This window comes from Mchenga conophoros, linkage group LG5 (assembly GCF_057382185.1).
Source record: "Mchenga conophoros isolate Kocher_MC1m ecotype Shallow Benthic linkage group LG5, M_conophoros_male_GT1.1, whole genome shotgun sequence".
In the NCBI taxonomy this organism is placed as follows: Eukaryota; Metazoa; Chordata; class Actinopteri; order Cichliformes; family Cichlidae; genus Mchenga; species Mchenga conophoros.
The window spans coordinates 27,275,758-27,296,521 of record NC_140530.1 but is presented as its reverse complement, the minus strand read 5'-3'; the positions used below and the strand labels follow the sequence as shown (position 1 = coordinate 27,296,521).

The following is a 20,764-nucleotide window of genomic DNA, read 5'->3' as shown; positions in this document are numbered from 1 at the left end:
AGTTAAATTAAGAGCTCAAAGCACTTCTCAGCTCATGCAAATAGCTTCTTTAATAATCTTCCATGTGTGTATGCCATTTTGTCTTTCTTAATACTGACAAATGTTTTGTGACTATATTTGGGCTTTCCCAAATTGCCACCTGGCTTTTTAATGTTAATGTCTGTGTGCTGGATGTTGTGTTGTTACTTTTGAAACTTGCAGCCATTTTGATAACTGGTTTGGGAATTATTTCATAATAAAAATATATGAACTCATTGAACACTTACAGATCCTTAATTTTCAGTCCACTTTAGGTCAGACAATGAAAACACATTCACGCAACAGCACTCGTTCTCTAAAATACACAGTCAGCTGCCTGATATTTGTTTGATTGATTGTTAGCACTGTTGCCTCACAGCAAGACGGTCCTGAGTTCAAGTCCACCATCAGGCCGGGTCTTTCTATTTGGAGTTTGCATGTTCTCCCTGTGTTTGCGTGGGTTATCTCCGGGTACTCTGGCTTCCTCCCACAGTCCAAAGACATGGAGTTAGTGGGGATAGGTTAACTGGAAACTCTAAATTGCCCTTAGGTGTGAATGCAGGAGTGAATGTGAGTGCAAGTGGTTGTCTGTGTCTATATGTTAGCCCTGTGACAAACTGGCGACCTGTCCAGGGTGTACCCTGCCTCTCGCCCTAAGACAACTGGGATAGGCTCTAGTTATGGCAGCAATAGCACTAAGGTTTAATTTGAATTCTTTAAAGCTTATTGTCTTTATGCAGATTATTTGTACTGTTATAACAGTACAAAAAAATTAAAAATTTTCTTAAAGCAATTTGAGTCAAATTGCTTTACTCTTTCCATTCATACAACATGATTTAGTCCCATCTCTGTGCAGCCTTGCCGCTAGTCTTCAGCAGGGGGCAGCAGAGGCCCTACACACTTTTTAACATGGCACATCTAGTTTATTGGCTGGACAGTGATGCTCTGTAATCCTATCAGATTTGATTTAATTAGATGGATAGACTGACCTGGTTTTAGTTTATTATCTAATTTAAGTTGCTTTTCAGTGTCAATATGACACAAAGGATAGTGAGACTGTTTAATTGAATACAGTCCCATATCATATCATGGTAAACATGTTAAAAATCAGTTTACACAAATTACAATGAAAGGGGCACTCCTTTGGGGTGTTTGAGGTATTGAAATTTTGTATATTTCCCTTTTTACTTTACCTTGATTATCTATTATAAATTATGATAGTTTCTCTAATTTGGCTGAGATGACCAATTATTAAGTTAGCTATGATCTCATCTACAAATACATCTTCCGTGCCATTTTCTATCAAGAAGTAGAAAACTTAAATAATTCAACATTTCCAGCATTTTACCACCTGTTTTCCGTTTCAGAGCTTTGGAAAAATGCTGCCTCCTGCTCTGTTCATCTCACTGCTCATATTCACAGCAAACTGTAACATGTTTTAATCTATACATTTTTTGCTGTATTTTTTTTCCTCCTTCAGTTTTTTTTCCCTCTGTACATATTGAGCAATGTATTTTGGGTGATTAAGTTTTTTCTGTCTACATGATTAGGGCTTTGGGGAGTCCAGCTGGGCAATAAAACCACTTTAACATGCAGCTATAAACTTCAGCAGGCGTAATTAGACGCAGTTGACTCAGATGAGACATGCTGTTACAGTCTAGCCTCATTGGTCCCTGGGGCCTGTCAGTCATGGGGGCTGACGTAATGCTGTCTGGCTCTGTCGATCTGCTGCAACACTAATATTCAACATTTTGAATCAACTCTTATTGGACTTTTGGAATGATGAACATTATAAAGGTTATATATATATATGTGTGTGTGTATATTGATGCACATGCGGTTATATTCCTAATGGGATTTTGCCTGCATGTCAGTTAGGTGAGCTCAAATTTTGGCAACACAGTGTTAAAAAAAACCAGCTTTAAATGGTGTGGGTTTGTGTATTTGTCATTTACAGCTTTACTGAAGTTCATTTTACCCGTATTTTGCCTGTTTCATTAGCGAGAGAAACAGAATGAGGGTAGAAAAACAAGCAGACACAAGAAAGGCTGGAAAGCTGCTGCAGAATCTTTTGAATTTCAGCTGCTGTGGTTTGACATTGAGGGCTAACTCGCTGCTTTTAAAATGAAGTTTGTCCTACAATCACACACTATCTAAAAAAGCTGCAAAAAAGACAGAAATAATGGATCATGAATATTCCTGCTTTTATCTGTTATTGAAATTACTATATCATATCATGTTTCTCTATTTTAATAACATGCATGGAAAACTGTTATTTATCCAAAATTACATTTCTTGATGCATCAACTGATGAAGTTAAAAGTTGATATGTAAGTGATTATGTCTGTTATAAATCCTCAAAATGTGCTTATGATTCTTTTAAAATTAAAGGGCAGGTTTTCATATCGAAATGCTTATATTGCTGGTAACTGTAATACTTGTATCTTTTTTTTTTTTTTTACAAAGTTCTGCTTTAAGCACTGAATGTAAACTGTATAAACTGAGGATTTACTCTGTTCATTTAAACCAGTTTACTGATCTATCCTCAGTCATTTACTTAGTCATTTAGCTTCAGTTCATATCCACATGTAAGTTACCTGCTACTGTATGTCACACCTGTACCATGAAAGGCATTAATCACGTCTTGACACATCACGTCTTACTCGACATAAGGCAGTTTTACCTTCATTTAACTTTAGATCAGTTTAAAATAAGGATAACAAGACAACACAGGTATATGGCAGTGGAATCAATTTCAAGGAGATTTCAACTGCATCACAGTCTTCATCAGTGGATAATTCACAGACTACCATGTATGCTAAGTGGGGCTTTAGTCACATATCGACACATATTTAAGTCTGTTAAAAACTCTGGTAATTGGACTTCAAGTTGTTTGTTTTTGTCAGTGCATTGAATTTTACATTCTGTGAATTTGCAAGCACAAATCAGTAATTCAGTAGGACAAATTATGCAACTTCAGTAGCTTGAATAATTGGCACTCTGCTTATTATCTGTGGCCATAAATTGGTGTACGGTTTTAGAATTGTGTCACTTGACTCAGGGGACGCATGCTGCACACATCCGAGAGCACAAATTAGTCATTTGTACACATGATTTAATTCAAAAGCAGAAATGATGTAATCTGGGAGCACAAATGTGTATGCACAGTCCTCAAGAGTAAATATTAAGTAATTTGCTGGTACATTTTTTAAACATATTGCACATATTTGTAAGGCAGGTTTATCTGTATTGCTCCATTCAGACACAAAGCCATTAAAAGTTCTTTGTAGAGGCAAATAATAAAAAACCCGCAACAAAAACAGAAAACTGCAGAAAAAAAATAAAAAAGTTCAGATGATAGCAGACGTGATCCTTTTCTCATTTATTTCCAAATGGTAAAGTTTTAAACTCCCAGTTTTCTCAGGTGTTCTGGAAGTTTATTCCACTGCCGAGCAGTATGAAAACTAGAAGTTTGTTTTTTTTATGCTAGGATCCTGATGGCGAGAGGCTTCAAGAAACATAATATCATCTAAGGCACAAGCAAAATCAAGATGCATCTGGGCCTGAGTCCGTTTAGTACTCTGTAACCGGATTTTAAAATCTAGCCTTTGAAATGCAGAAAGCTGTGTGTTATGGAGCACAGACTACACTAATATGTTCTACTTATTTGGTGTTAGTGAGGATTCAGGCTGCTGTATTTGCATGCAAAAGCACCCAATAGTCTAACCTGCTGAGAATGAAAACCTTGGAAATGTTTTCTGCATAGTTTTAGTAGCAACATTTTTTCCTTGATACCTGCACTTCCATAATGAAAAATGAAAGAAAAAAAAAAGGTTCCATGCAACATTATTTAAGTGACCAACCCTGTGACGAAAAGTTATTTTGAATGGCTGTCTGCTTGTTTTTCCTCGTATATAAGTCAGTGTTCTTAATCAAAGCAGTTTAAAATATGAACAAAATCACATTTATTTAGACAATCACCCTGGTCTGTTAGTTTCTGCTCATTGTCATAATTAAATATAGATGAACAAGTGACTGTGTAATATTTTAATGAAGAACAAATTACAATGAATCCATCACAGTCAAGCTGTTTTCTCTTTTTTATCCTTTGTTTCTGCTGTGAGTCTGATTTAAGAAAAAAGAAGTCTTGCAGATATTTTTTATACTCAAGAATATTTAGATTGTTGCAGCTGTGTATGTCAAATTACTGCTTGGGCAACTCATCTAACAATTGACAATAAAAGCAAAGCATATAATGCTGAAAAATCACAACTTTAATTTACATAGCGTACATACATTTCCATTATCTTAATATTTAAAAGAAAAAAGTTGCACAAGAAGTCGACATATACATGGTGGGAAACATCTTTATGATTAAAAATCATGACAATGACGCGCATAAATGTACAAAATAGAACCCCTTGGTACATTTAAACCACATAAAAATGACAATAAAATGGATCAGTAAAAAAAGATATTTATGATTACAGTATTCATAATATGAAATAAGGGTCATGTGATTCTGCAAGGTTTGCCTCTCTGAGGAAGGCAAATGTGTGATCTTTGCTTTATCTGTGGTTTCCTCCCTGCCTGTACGACCTGGCAGATGAGCCAGAGCGAGGGAGAGCGAGGGAGAGCGAGAGAAATCCCTAGAGACAGACTGAGAGAGACTGAGAGAGAGAGAGAGAGAGAGGGGGGGGGGGGGGGGGGGGACAGACAGACAGGACCAGACAGACTCCCTCAGCAGTTTAGTCGCCGGTCACTCGGCGCAAAACGCGGATCCTCTAAAGCTGATTTGTTGTAAGGGACTGAAAGTAGCTGAAGTACATTTTTACAACGTTGAAACTACATTTAAAGGCTGCAGCGATACTTCAGCGGCACGCAGATAGATAGATAGATAGATAGATAGATAGATAGATAGATAGATAGATAGATAGATAGATAGATAGATAGATAGATAGATAGATAGATAGATAGATAGATAGATAGATAGATAGATAGATTTTCGTGGAAGAGGAGGAGAAACCTCAGAGAGGAGGAGGAGAGAACCGAGACAGGAGGAGGACCGGAGGGAAAGGAGAGGAGATTGGAGAGAGAGCAGAGAAAAAAGGAGGATTTTTTGGAGGGGAGTTTGTTGTGAGATTTTTATTTTATTTTTTTTAGTCTCCTCTCTCTCTTCCGGTCGCCTCTCCTCCTCCACTCGTCCTCTCTGTCCCGGAGTATTTATGTCTGATTTTAGGAGCATTTAAATGTTAAACTTGATGGGTGTTTTAAACGCCACCGCCGCCAATGTCTCCTGTACTTGTAACTGCAAGCGCTACACCTCCCTCCAGAGCATGGAAATCAGTGAGTAATGACTTTTTTCTGCCTCTACCTCGCTCACTTTTTCCTTTCAAGTGTCTTAAAAATGCGTCTGTGAAGCTTCGCTGCAGGTACTCGGAAGAGTTTCTGTTTCCCTCTGCTCTTTCCACATTATTTCTTTTATTTAAACGACTGGAGTTAAGTCTTCCGTTCTGAGTCAGTTTAGAATCTGCTGTTAGTTTTAATATGTGTCATGGTACTCCCTGCAATTATTAACTGTGGTGAATATTACGTTACCCTTTCTCCTTTTCTAACGTTTGTGATTAATAACGCCTCATTTTGAACTTAAACCAAAAACCTCAGGCTTCCCCATCTCTTCCTGAAGACTCGGAATGAAAAAGCTCTTCTGTTTGGTTTAATTTATATCACATCATGGCTGTTTCGAGCTGTTTTCTTCGCCATGTCAGCTAACTTTGACAGTTTGGGGTTGCTGTGTTTTTTTTTTGGTCGACTTTCTGAGCCGTTGGCGTTTTCTGTCTGCTTTTGAACTTAACGCTCAGCTGACTTGGGTTTCAGAGAAAACCTGCTCCTTCATTTTGGATTTTGACGGTGAAAGTAAGACTTAAAGTGCGACGAAACTGTCAGGACGTTACCTTGGGGGGACACTGAAAGCTGATGCCCTAGGAATACCTGGGTTTGATCGGTGACAAAGCAGGGGAGTTGGAAGTTTTGTCGTCGCTTCGTCATTCGAGCAAAGCCAGACGGCTGTCTAGCCGCCCGTCTGTGTGCGCGCGTGTGAGAGTGCGCGCGCGTGTGTTTATGTGTGTGGCCGTATCCGGGAAATCCCTGTGTTCCACTGCGTGTGTTTATATTGGCGTATACTTTGTGTCGGAATCTTTGTGTGCTGTTTGGTCTAGCAAGACAGTAAAGCAGCAGCGGTCCCTGTCTGTGTAGATATATATAAAATGTGTTCTTACTATTGCGTCGTAATATTGGAGTTATTAATGACTTAACTGCCCTGTCCATGGGACCCTTCGCCTAGCTGGATCTGACTCCCTGATTCATGTTTGACGACGGTGATTTAGGTCTTTTTAGCTGAGTAAAACTCACAGTCCCAGTATATTTAAATAAAATAAATCGCAGACATGATAACACTGGATCATAGTTCCTGATGCATGAGTATGATCTATAGTTTTTAAATCTTCAAAATATGTAACTAAACCTTTAAAAGAAATGCCATGGATCACAAAGTACAGTATTTGCACAGAAAATATAGAGTACACTGTAGTGCAATCTGTGCTTCATTAAAGTACTTGAGTGAAGTTATGGGGTTCTTCCAGCTGGGGACACCTACTATTAAAACTGCAAACAATCATAATGTTGTGAGGTCATTTAAGACATGAAAGCTGTGTGTGTGTGCATGTGTGTGTCACTCAGACAGCTTCAGACGCAGTTTAGGTTGTTGAAGAAGACAGTGCACACACAGACACTGCAAACAATTTAAGCCTATTGAGGTTTTTTAATGTGACGTCATGCACATGTTGCTCGATATTGGTCTGCCATATTGGATGTGATCCAACTGTCAGTTGCTGAGGGAAAATGTTTTTGTTCCCAAGTGGATGGCATTGGTTCTTGGAGGTTTCTGGCTCTCACTAGGTGAAATTGGTAGCTAAGAAGGCTGGGAATACTGATTTTTCCCTCACGACCAGTGATTACCAGATAGTCATGGACCAATCACCAAGTCTGTATTGGGTGTTATTTACTTACCCTTACCCTATATTATCACAATGATTGTCACAAGTAAAGCAATATATCTCTCTTAATCATGTTTGAGGTTCCAGCAGCAGTTTCAGATAGATGGCCTTTTCCTTTTCCACAGCACCTTTAATGTCTTTTGCTTCACCACTTATCCAAATCTTGTCATGTATGACGAATTAAACATTTAAGATCTAGGGCAAACAAATCTTTGCAGTTTTGCAGGTTTAAACAAGCAAGCTACACACAGAGCGCTTATCTCCACCAAGGTCAGTTTCAAAGAAAATGTTCTGCATTTGTACCAAAACTGAACAGCCTCCATCTTTGCTCATGTTCCACCTCTCCATCAGGTTTCATCAAATTCGGCTTGTGTAATCCTGCTGACACACACAGAAGCCACAGACAACATCTGCATCAACAGACAATAAAAACGAGTTATAGTGAAGAACCAGACAAAGTATAAATCACATCAGTGAAATGGTTATTGATGAAATGATTAAGCATTTGCAAGTTCACCTTCATAATTGGGAAGATGTATTTGTAACAATTGTAAAAATGATTACTTTTAGTTTTCATTCAGTAGATAAATCATACATCCTCTAAAGTGCCAGAAATAGTGATAAAAAGCCAGACGTGACGTTATTAGAAGTCTTATTTGATCTGATAAATAGATCAAAACTAAAAGATATTTATTCGCAATCACATCTGCAGAGCTTAATCCAAATGAGCGATTAGATGATGACGTGATTTGCTGCCTTTTAAAAACTGAAAAGCCTTTTGAGCAATGTGTGAGAGACCTAAACTGAAGCATTAATAAAAAGGCTTAATTTCTCCTGAAAGTGATTTTTCTGGATGGTTGAAGCAATATTTTAACAAGTTTTGTGTTTTTCTCATTTAAAATTTAGAAGCCATGATAATGGAGAACGGTGACTAATGTATTTTGTGCAGAAATGGTTCATGATGGTGTCACCTGTCATTTTTCCATGCTGCCATGTTGAGATGACATAAGTCCCAAGCAGATGCTGTCAGACCAGGTTTCCCAACAATAATCCATATTGAATATACTTTGATTCTGTAAATGCATGATAAATAAAGTTATGTGCAATGCCTTGAAAACATACAAATGGTATACTTGTGACAGTTAGAAAGGTCAGTGTGTCAGTGGCCTCAATGGAGTTACTTTTGTGATGTATAGATTTCAGCAGTATAGTGTAGAAAGTTGTGCACTTACCAAGAAATAACATTTGCTTCATATGCTGCACTTTGCAGATATTTACAATTTATTCTTAATGCACAAAACACCCAAGTTATTCCACAATGCGTGCCTGACAGACAGCTAGACACTCTAATGACATATCCCCTTCCAGCTAGCTCTCATGCTACATAGCTAAGATGACACGATGTGTTCCCTCAACTTTCTGGCTGTTATTATGGTTAGACATATATGAAACACTCCAAACAGCAAGTTTTAGTACAAAATGTAATGTGTGATGGTAGATTTCAGTGCTGGTTCATTCCCAGTGACAGCTAGCTAGCAGCTCTTTAGCAGGTATTACTTGATATAGCATTGTTTGTTGTTTAAGCAGGTAAAAACGTTAAGTGTAAGAAGTATAAGCAGACTATTGTAAATATCAGCAAAATACGGCAGCTAGCATGACAAGCGCATTAAAATGTTCAATCACCAGTTTGGGTTGGTGCACAACTTGACAAAGCACTGTAGTGCCGATCCAAGCTGTAGAAATGCAATAGCTGTAAGTCACATGAAATGTTTTGGTAATATAAATAGGATTTTTTTATTCTTAGAACCAGTCTGCGATCGAAATCTCCCAACTAGAATTCCAAGAAAGTAAGTCCATGTAAGCATGTAGTAATGTTGATAGGGGTTATGGCAATCAAGCCATGTGATAACCATAGTTGCCTCAACTTGTAACAGAGAGGCAAGATAAGAATGCAGACAGAGGCGCATACTCAATTCTTCTGTCTGAAAACAGACGTGATGTTTAGTCTGGAGGACAGGAGGAGGGAAACAGATAAACCAAAGAGGCAGACAGTGAAGAGTACTGAGCAGACTAGAGAGACAGCGGAGAGAGAAGTTAGCAAGAAGAAAATGTCAAAACTTTGGAAAAAGCAAATACGGTGTCTGTAAAAGAAAACGACAGAGGAAGTGAAGGAGAAATAAGAGGAAAAAAGAACGGAACAAAAGACATTCTGGTGAATTTTAGATTGCGTAGGAGTTGACAGACTGAAACTAACGATGCGTTGGCTTTTATTAAAAAACCAAAAACAATATCACATTTAAGCTTGTTCAGCTTTACTGGGCAGTAAGCACCGGAGTGTGACAGGAAAGATGAAAAGCACAGTAGAACAAAGTAAAAGATAATCCCCGTTATGCACTTGATGCGGTGATCAAAGGATGACATGATAGAAAAAGGAGGGGTTCCCTAAATTTTTTACCTCTGAAGATCTTAAAAATAGATCTGAAGAAGAAAGCACAGATTTCATAGCAGACACCTGACATATCTGTTGCTGCATATATTAAGGCTGCCTGGTTCAGTTCACCTCTAAAAAAAACTAAAAAAACCCCCATCTTTAGTCATTTCACTTGAGCGGTATAAATCAGAAAGTTTCAGCTTTATCCGTCCAAGTTTTTATATCTCTTTCTGAGATTTATAAAAGACGTTAACATGGTTGTGTTAATTTTGCATTAACCAACACAAATGGTGCATCTAACTAGCAGATAATTAAAATAGTATTTCTTATAGACACTTTGAGACGACCACTGGAAATGAAATTAAGTGAAAAGCAGCTCTCCTAGCTGAGTTCTAAAGACATAATGCATCTCAAACCAATTTGGCATCCCATACCGTGTACCTTCAAAGCTGGATTTGAAGCATTTAAACACTTTTAAGTCACTGAATTTAGATAAAAGCATTCATCTGAGATTTGTGAAAGAGCTGCAGATCCTCTGAGTCACCTCAGATTATCATTTATCTGTCTCGCTTCCTCTCATACGCATCCTTCCTTTGTCTCACAAGTTGTAATTGTAGGGTTTTGTGTACCTGTGCAGTCACACACACACATATGCAAAAACACATCTGTTCTGAGCAGCAGATATTGGTAGTCAAAGCACATGACATCAGCATTACTCACAGACTAGCCGTGTGTATGTGGAGAGGGGGAGTGAAGTCATCGCTGGTATCAGCTTGTAAGAATCATTTCCTACCAGTAGCTCAGTTTCGCTATTCATTTGTTACTACATGTCTGGCTGCCTTAACATCAAAACGTCCTCAGTCTGACTCTATAGCTGACATAAATGTTATCAATAGTGTGTGTCGAAGTATGTGTGAGTTCAGCTGGAGGGTAGGAGTGTGGGTTTTTTGGTTAACGAATTTGAGAAAAACAGTCATAGAGTTCCTGAGTGGAGAGGAGGATGACGCCAACGTTGGCAGGAGGAAGGACACAATGTGACCACGCATCATGTTCAGTCACAAGGTTGATCCTTGCAACAACCCTTATTTGATCACATTGTACTTTAACCTCTTAGCATCCACCAGATCGCCAGTGAACCTTTTAGTGTTAGGGTTAAATTCCCAACAACGCTTCATAAGGAAATGTTGTTCATCTGGTCGGAGATAAGAGGAGTTGAAATGCATGAAAGACAGTCAATTTCCAAGATGACATCTTCTGCTTTTTGAAACTATGCTTGTTTAGCATGTTGCTAAAATGCAAGCTAATGTGGTTTGCTGGTGACTTCTTGGCTGTTAACAGGTTCATTGAAGACAGTTCTTGATTTTTTGTTCTTGCATTTAGCAGTGAATTACCTCTACTAAATCTGGTAATGAAACAATGACAACTTGTAATACTAACAGGCTTTAGCTTTCAATATTTGTTCCCTCTACTAACTGTAAGGGTGGCAACATAAGTAATATACAATCTGAAAATCATCAAGACATATTTGCTCCTTTATTTACAGTTATAAATGTCTACACACTAGATCAGACTCTGAACAATATGATTTATAAGCCCACTATACCCATTTTCAGCTCCATATTTTTAATATAATATTCTTTTCAATCCAGTTCAATTTTATTTATGTAGCATTAAATCACAACAACAGCTGCCCTTAGGTGCTTGAAATTGAAAGGATAGCAGAGAGAAACCCCAGAACAATCAGACGTCCCCGTATGAGCAAACACTTGGCGACAGTGAGAAGAAGAAACTCCCTTTTAACAGGAAGAACCAGGCTCAGGGAAGAGCAGCCATCTGCTGTGACTGGTTGGAGGAGACGGCAGGGAGGGAGATAGATGAATAGATTTTCTAAACAAATGAGATTATCATTCTTGGTTTTAGCTTTTTCCCTTTTCTTAAAGCGGACTCTCTGATTGCCCAATCGTATATGAAAGATATGGCCAGCAGGTGAATGGGATTTCAATGTATATGACATTTTCACTTTCAGTGACATCATACAGAGCCATGAGTGGAAGAAATAACTGAAACAGGGTGTTTTAACTTTTGCTGACAGGGATTCCTTGAACAGTTTAATTGAAAATGCTTGTAACAGAGTTGTATGGCAGAAAACAAGGAGCCTAATAGGTCCACTTAAATAAAACATTAGTCCAGAGAATTTCACATTAAAATGATACGGAAGAGGGAGATAATTTCACTAGACTAGCCTAACTATTTAATTGATTTACACTTTCCTGCATTTTAAACAACATATTTTTTCTTAAGGAATTAAATATATGAAGTTTGTGTTGTAAACCAGTAAAAGTGATGACTCTGATTAACCTTAACCACAACCAAAAGAATCCAGTTTTCACTCGTAATTCTGTGACAAGAACATTACTCTCTCCTGATCTTAGTTTGGATAATTGCACCTACTTGCACCAAATTCAACAAGAATACATGTAAGTTTTATGTATAGCGTGACAATCTCACATCTAAAATTCATCCCGTCGTTCTGTCGCTATCATGTGTCACGCTGTTAAAATGAAAATCCCTCCCACATCCTGTTTGGGCTGCAGCTTCCATGTGGCCCAAGACATGATGTGCATTAAAAAACAGGAAAAAAAGCTTCACTTTTTTTCTCCCATTTCTGCTTTTGACAGATTATTTTTGGCACGAAAGTACATCCTGAGGCAACCTGCATGGAAATCTGTCTTTGATTGTTTTACTGTAAACTGTGGTAGCAACACAGGAATGACGCATAACGCTCCTTTTGACATATCTGTCACCTTTATATTGGCACATTGTTTGGGGGCTGTTGACTGATTATTTCTTCAGAATAATTAAACAGTGTATTATTTCAGGGAAAGGGTTTCAGCAAAGTGCTGAAAATAGAGTTAAATTCTTTCTTCCTTTCTCACTCACTCAGTGAATCATGGAAATTAAATGACTGAGTCTGTTCTGGCTGGCCTCCTAGACTTATTATGTAAACCGCTCTGTCTGGCTGTCTCAGTCCTCTGTGTGAGTGTGCATGTGTGCGCACGCGTTCACATGTGTTAGTCTGCGTTTGTCTGGTAATTTCCTCCCTGTGTGACAGTGTATTTCTGTGTGAGCAGTCAGTTGAGGGGGGATTGAGAAAGAAAAAACAATATAAACAATAATGTTCCTTATTGGACTTTTCTCGCAGCTAAAGAAGATGGGTTGGCGTGGATCAAATTCTGCCTTTTGTGTTTCATTTTTCTGTGACTGACAGCTGGCATCGTCCCAGAAACAGAATCGCTTTAATCCCGTGTACGATATACAGATAGTAATTTGTCTTCAAAAGAATTACCACAAAAAGTTGGCACATCTGCTTCCCCTTTGTTCAGTTTCCGATAACGCACGACTCCTGAGTAACTGGGTTCAGTGTCTTGCTTAAGGGCACAAAGAATAGCATTTCCTATTTACTGCGAATTGGTGAGAAATTGCCTCTTTCCAACGTTTCTCACCTCCTTGCTTGTTTCATCCTTGATTTTTCCATTTCACCTCCTGTCTTGTATTCAATTTCATGCATTTTTTAAAATTCTAGTGGCGGATATGTCAAATTGATTCATTTTCATTAGTGGTTTTTAACAGAGATCAACCATATTTGTATATTTAATATTTATGATATTTAATCATTTGAGGAATAGCCGATGCCCTTTATCAGTTTCTTTTTTGTATTGTTTTTTATTGTTGTTTTTTTTTTTTTAAATTTAGTTCCTTTTTTGTTCCCTAGAAGCAGAAAAAGTCTTTTTCATTTTAAAATTTTTCAGGTTTCCATCACATTATCCTTGAAAATTCAGTCAGAGCAAAATGTATGTGACCCAACAACAATATCAGTTACTGACAAAGTTAAATGAGGGTTTTCAGAGATGTTAGAGAGATGCATTGCTCTCAATGAAGTATGGACTGAAATCTATGGGAGGTAAATGGACTGGTGTTTTTATAGTGCTTGCCTACTCTTGCTGAGCACTCAAAGCCCTAAAACACTACAAACCACATTTACCCATTCAAACATCATTCATTTCTATCACTTTAAACACTTACCTATCACACTCACACCATCAATGGATGCATCAGGGGCAATTTGGGGCTTAGTATCTTACCCAAGGACTTGAGGAGATGGTGATCAAACCACTGACCCTTATATTAGTAGACTACTTGCTCTACCTCCCAAGCTGCAACTATATAGGTATCAGGCAGCTTTAACCTCCGGTCAGTTATACTTTGACAGTCTTTTCACAGTAGATATATATATACTTATATTTTGCAAAGTCAATACTAATACCGAGCCTTTTGTAATTTAAAAACCTGCATAAGTAGAGGTTCCTTAGTTGGTGATGGTTCTTTGAAGAACCAGAGAATGTTTAAAAAATTTGAAACAAGTTTTCCAAGAGAAGATAGCGAGAGTTGCCACTAGAAGATGAGTATCAGCCTGCATACTTAATTTCTAATGCAAGAAACGTCCAAATGTGCCTTTTTTTTCCATAGTGGGTGAAAGACCGAAAGTTGAGGCACACAACAATGTGTGCTGCTGGTAAAGTTTCTGGGCAGCCTTTCCTCATAACAGCCATCCCTCAAGAGTCTCTCCATCTAAAGCAATGCATTATCGGGGGCTGTAACATCTTTTTACTGAATTTTAAATGTGAAAATGTGATGCTGTAATCTTATTATAATGCATATATGTGCGCCCTGTCTTCTCTTTAATGGGTGAAGCAGTCTGAATAAAACATTCAAAAACTGTAAAATAATTTGGTTTATATGTTGGTTGGTTTATATCATATATTTTATGTTTATTTCAGCATCTCCTTGTGGGAACGTTGTTATGGTCTCTGTTTCCGTTTGTTTCACGTCACGTTAAACATATATATCATCCGTAGGTAAATTAAGAGTCACCAAAAAAAAAGTTTTTGCTTGCGTAGGGTCGAGGATGTATATATGCATATACACACAAATAAATATGTTTAAAGTAAACATAGTCAGGTTTTACTTTTAAATAATTTTTCTTTTCTTAAAAATTGAATTTTGACTAAGTAGACAAAAAACATTATTAATTCAACAATTACTGGATTAAATAACACACAGTTGCAGATTTAAAGTGTTTTTTTCCTTCATTCTTTGTTTAAATCCTTTCGTTCCTTTTTATTCAGCCTCTCAGCTGTTCATTGTTTCTCGGTCTAGACACCAACAACACACACACAGCTCGAAAAAGTCATCAGCATGTTCTCATCATGCATATATGTAGATGCATGCAGTGTGTGTGTGTGTCTAGGGGTTCTGGGTCAGCTTTGGGGAGTTTGTGTTTGTGTGAGTGTGTGCTTTTTGCATATTATCTGCATACCAGTCAGCATTCAGCTGAGCCTCTTGTAGGCTGTTGGACCCATATTGTCCCATTAATTAGTCTGAAGTCAGAGCCAGCCCTATATGTCTGTCTCTCAGTGTGAATAAATCCATACAGAGACTGTCTGAGGTCCAAGAGGCTGGCTCTATAAATAAAGGCAATGACTGTCTGCCTGCTGTAGGCATAGACTCGCACACAGTAATGTGGAAAAGATTGTCTCTTGTTTTTCGTTAATTACGCTGAGGACGAAAAATAAACCTTTATGACTGTCTGGTCTAAATACTTCAATTGTTGTGTGTCAGTGTAGTTTAAAAAAAAGACTGTTTTCTTATTAATTAGTCTGGGACAGAGGAAGTTGCTAACGTTAATGCCTGATTACGTGTTGAGAAGAAATTAAAGTGTCCCTTGGCTTTTGTTAATTGGTCTGAGTCATAATTTGTCTGTCTGGTCTTTTAAGAGCGTGGTGTCACCTGCTAATGTGGAACAGGTCATGAACGCAGGCTTGTCTGCTGAAAAGAAAATTTAAATTATTATTATTTTATATCTTTAAGAGTTTGTGTTTTTGTCACCTCTGTACGCATATGATTGGATGTCTACATGGAATTTAAACGTGATGTCATGTAGAGACTATTCTGAGTGACACGTCAGTAGTTTCATAAGTAAATTGGTGAATCGTTTTCCTTTGTTTTCTCAATTACAAAGTTTCTCCAATTGAATCTGTTCATACTTAAGATCAATGTTTATTTAGTCATTTAGAATCGCACCCCTATGGCATTAATATGGAATCTCTGGTGTTAAATGAATTAGAGTGATACTCAGAATGAAAGTCATCAAAACTGTAGTTTATGAGTCATCTTGTTTAATTAACATTTAGCAATATTTTTGCCTTAAAAGGTTAGTAACTCTCCTGATGGACCATCGGCTTTTTCACATTAACCTAACTTGAAGAAACATGAAAGTAGTTGAGTGATTTCAGACGTTGTGGGAAGAAATATCAAGATTATGTTTAAGTTATGTCAAAGGCCTCCATGAGTAATTCAGTTTGCAGATTTTCATTAGACATTCGGATATTCAGATGTATGCAAATGTTTGCTGTGTCAATGGTGGCATTTTTGCATTTGAAACCAATGTCGTGCTGCATCTGCTGGGAGGCAGTGGGTGAAGTGAAACAGTCTGAGTATCTTTAAGGGTAAAGGTCAAGGGTCAGGTCAGGAGAAGGCAGGGAGGAGGAGGGGTGAAAGGTTCATTGTCACAGCGGAGGGGGTTGGTTTTGGTTGTTTGTGTGCCTTCTCCCATAATATTTCTCCTCACTAACTATATTATGTTAATGAATTCAGTTTTATGTTCCTTGTTTGTTTTTTTTAAGTGCAGATATATTTATGAGACCTTTGATGACTGATTGATTTGTTTCTGTCCACCTGCTGACAAAGCTACCAGTAAATATAACAACTGGACATATTGATGCTGACTGCAGGAAGCCACAGATCAATATAGATAGCCAAGTCTCAGCACAGGGTTGGAGCAGGCTCCAAAAATGAAAAATCTGCATGCTGAAATCAAAAAATTAGAACAAACGAGCGTTTTAAACACACATTTTTTTGACGTCCTTGTCTAAGAAAATATTTGAAACTGCAGTGCTCAATGAAATTATTGCTTAAAATTTAAGGTTAGAAGTCTAAACCATGAGTGTCAAATGCCCAGCCAGCCAGAAGATCCAAAACAACCCACTGGATGGTTTTTCAATGTCTGAAAATTTCAGTGAAGCAGGTCTTAACTTTTGAACTTTTCTCTGGGTTTTTGAAAAAGGAAGCACTGTGCTGACAGTGTCTAAGAATGAATCATGTCGTGAAAGTCTTTCATACTGTATCATTCAAGCCAGATGTCTGAATCATCACCAGTTTTACAGCCTTCTTACTGACAAAGACCTTACGTGTGGCCTGCCCTACCACACCAAAGCAAAGTTGTTAAGCCAGGTAGGCAAAGTGTTTATTTGATTTATGACAGTAGCCTTTGTGGTGACAGTAGCCTGAGTGAATATGGAAGACGGACACATATTATTGAGATTCCACATACTTTTCTGAAGACATCTCAGACTTGAAATGAATGGCTCATATGAAGTCAGAGTGTCTTCTAAAACAAATGGAAAAATTTAGACAGTGTTTTTTTCATTGCTATTTTTCCTTGATTCACTGATCTAGCCCACTTGAGATTAAATTGGGCTGTATGTGGTTCATGAAAGAGTCAAGACTAAACTTGGATGATTGTCAACTACTGGAGAGCATCTTACAAAAAAGACAAAAGCATAGATGATTTTCACCAAATGTGAAAAAAGAATTTGAGTTACGTAAGTCACCACATACGTATTTTGGCCTTTTGTGTGGATATACCTTACATTATGTTCGGAAGCAATCCGTGATGTAGATTTCACACAAAGACGTTTTGTGCGACATTTACGATGATTTGTCAACCAATCAGCTGCCCTCACTGCTAGACAGAGTCTAGACAATGGACACTTCAGTGTACAAAGCACACACATACACTCCCATTCCCCCCACCCACGCGACACAGACGCTCATGACCGTGGGCTTGACCCCTGTGCGCACACACACTCAGACTTCCAGAGAGAACGCGTCTGCCTCCTTTGCCCTCTGGCTCACAGGAAACAGCTGGGACCACGTCATTTGCATCCTCAAACACACACACACACACACACACACACAGAATGCCACCGTGACTCCTCCTAGCTGTTTATATTGCTAATAATTATCATTACATATTCAACCATTCAAACACATAGACACAAACCAAGCTCCACCTAAACGCCAAGTAACCCCCTCACTCTCTGACTGTCACAAACGCACATACATTTACACACGTACACACTGAGTGGATTTCAGTGTGTCTAGACAGAGCAGCAGGCTAGAAAAGCACACAGACAGCCCCTGTACTCCGCTTCAGATGCACATTAAGGATGTGATTCTAATGGTTTTAGGGCTAAAAGGTGAGAAAATAAAAGCCCACATGCACATCAAAACAAAGTTATATTACAATCATGCTCTTGCACTGTGGCCAAGTCTACATCCCCACTAAGCTGGCTCAGTCGGAAAACACATCTTTTCCTTTCCACTGTGGCCTTTTGTTCACATTCGATGGTGTTTTTCAAAGCCCAAAGCAGATCTCCTGGTCTACAGAGCAGCTAAACATGTAAATGTTGGCCTCAGATTTTTGATCATTGGAAAAATCGAAAAGTTGATCATGGGGAAAAGTATGCAACCTAAGCCTGCTTATGGTGGAATCTATTCGCTTTTTTAGAAAGGGGTTATAAGGAGTAAGGGGTTTACCTTTAAACTAATGTGCTCTGAGAATAGAATAGAACTAAACTTACTGTTGGTCAAACAAACAAGCAGCCTCAGTGCTCTTCAGTCAGTTTTTTATAGCTATGTCTGCACTACTACAGACTGCAGAAAGAAAAAGAGCTTTAAATGGCTGGAGACTTCACAGAGTGCATTTCAATGCATTTAAATATTTAATGTTTAAACTGTAAAAAAACAAGCAGAGGAAAAAGTGAATTTCGAACACAAACATATCCCCAAATAAATAATGATGCAAATAACGGTGCAATGGTTTGCTAACATCCTATGATCAAGGGTGTGTTCAGGGGGTCACATAGGGTGGCACTGGCCCATCTCAAAAATTTCACCACTTTGCAAAAGAGTTCAATGTAAAACAAATTTCAGGCTCCTTTGCAGCACAAATTTTCACTTAATGCTATTTGTATAAGGGTGCGCAGACCTGCACATTAACATGAAGACTCTGCCTAATGTTTCTCCAAATTTCTGCTCAGTGTTTATTTCTGATAAAATATTATGATAATGGCATTGCATTATATAGATTCTTCAAAACTATATAAGATGAAAACGCTGTAGGAGAATTTTTCAGCAGAAGAAGAAAGCTTTTTGAAATTTTATTTTTGGTCAGATTTAGCAAATATTTGACTGTTTCATGTTTCTGTATTTGCAGTTTTTATGTCTCGGCAACAATAAAGGTAATAATACTACTTCGAATGCTATCGAGATGAGCTGTTGAGATGGCTGTCGAGTTTTAAGACTTGCTTTTGGAAGGACTTAGATAGTTCTGCTGCCCACAAGTGGCAGAAAAATCTGTGAACGGAGCTTCCAGCATCTGTGGTGTCTCAGCCTGACAGCTGTTTTTGTTTTACGTAAACATACCAAATTTTAGTCCATTAAAGTCTTTGTGACGGCCTTGATTGTGCTCTTCATGTAAGCATGGGGACCACAAGACTTGATGATGATGGGTAGGAATGAGAAAACAGGAAATTTAAAAGAAAACAACATGTTGCCTTCATCGGATGTACATGTCTGATGAAGGTTTGTTCTTTTTACTATTTTTAGCCATGACTCAGTGTCCAGCCGCTCCATGGCATCAGACTTAAATTTGTATTTGGCTACCCCACACAAAGTCCACAAGACCTTTTGGAGTCAGTTGAAGTGAAAATTCAACTTGAAAGGTTTAAGGAACTTCTTAGAAGTTGTTTTTTTGTTTGTCTCCTAAATGCACCACAGTATGGAAGGAGTCTTCTTACAGGAGACAAACTTTGAAATAGCTAGTTTCTTTAAAAAAGACAAACAATTCCCATCACACCTGCACTGACAGATTCTTGGCTACATCAGAAACACGATCGCTGCTCACATTGTGTCCACTAGCTTCCCACACCTTCCTCAGTGAGGAGACGGTAGACTTTGCCAGCTGGCATGCACAGCTTAATGTGAGGCCCATATCATTTTGTGCTCTGGAGGCATGGAGCCAGTTTCCCAGCTTGTTTGCCATCCATCCATTAAGCTTTCACAACACACACCCTCTTATGGTAAACATTTCTGACCCTGATGATACGGAGAAACATCAACAGCATTAAAACACTGTCGGCTGTAAGTACAGGGAAAATATCATTGCTCTCTCGCAGACAGATTTCCACGTGTATGTTGGGTTTTTGCCAGATGTCTTTTGCAATAAACGTTAGAGTTCTACATGTCTACCACAAAATATTCAGACGGTAAAATATTTTCACCCTTTATTCCCCCCCACCCCCCGCTCCTGCTCATTCTTTCCTTTTTATACTTTCCATGCAGTTCTTTGTTTCAGCTTTGTTGCAGTCATGCTGTTTGGGTTTCTGCAGAAAATTGTTTTGTCTAAACTAGAGGTTATCTCATCTCTAGCACACAGACACATACACACACGCAAAGGCACAAAAGCAAAGGCGTGTTGATTCATGTGGAGGATAAAGAAAGGACATGAGCTGATTAGAGGTGAGTCTTTAAGAAAGAAAGTGCCCTCTCAGAGCCAGGTGTTTTTGAACGTTTTAGCCACCGGGCTCTGAGAGTGCACTTTCTTTCTTAAAGACTCACCTCTAATCAGCTCTCGTGAGGCAGGTGAGGCTTCGGTTTCTTGCTCAACGGCACCTGAATAATAAAGGAAGCATTCAGGTGTTCACTTGTTGCTATTGTTGGATTGCAGTTTATAAAGAGAGTGAGGGTGGCGGTGTTGGTCAAGGGAGGGTAAGAATGTGTTTAGTCATCAAATGGTTCAGTATTTCCTTAATGGAGCATGTTAATGTAAACAGAGATCATCAAATGTAGCATTTACATTATTATTCCACCATCATCATAGGTATTGGCATCTGTTACAATTCTTCAATGAAATAAAAGGAGCGACTGCCTGGGAGGGGAATTGCTACTAACTTAAGAAAATTAGCAAAATGTGTGTTAGGATAGGCTTTCTGGTTTTTAATACAACCACAAATAGTCTGGTTGCACTTCAAAACCACAAAAAAGTCTTAGAAGATACTAAGGAAAATAGTACAACTTT

At 38.3% G+C, this 20,764-nt stretch overlaps 1 protein-coding gene across 1 annotated transcript in view; it reads left to right on the top strand.

Moving 5' to 3' along the window:
* Positions 1 to 4,761: 4,761 nt before the first annotated feature.
* Positions 4,762 to 20,764, top strand: part of pmepa1 (prostate transmembrane protein, androgen induced 1) — a 40,567-nt gene continuing 24,564 nt past the window's right edge. The window contains exon 1 of the mRNA XM_085274665.1: positions 4,762 to 5,364. Within this exon, the coding sequence (XP_085130791.1) occupies positions 5,268 to 5,364 (97 nt within the window). The 5' untranslated portion in view covers positions 4,762 to 5,267. The remainder of the gene's footprint in view (positions 5,365 to 20,764) is intronic.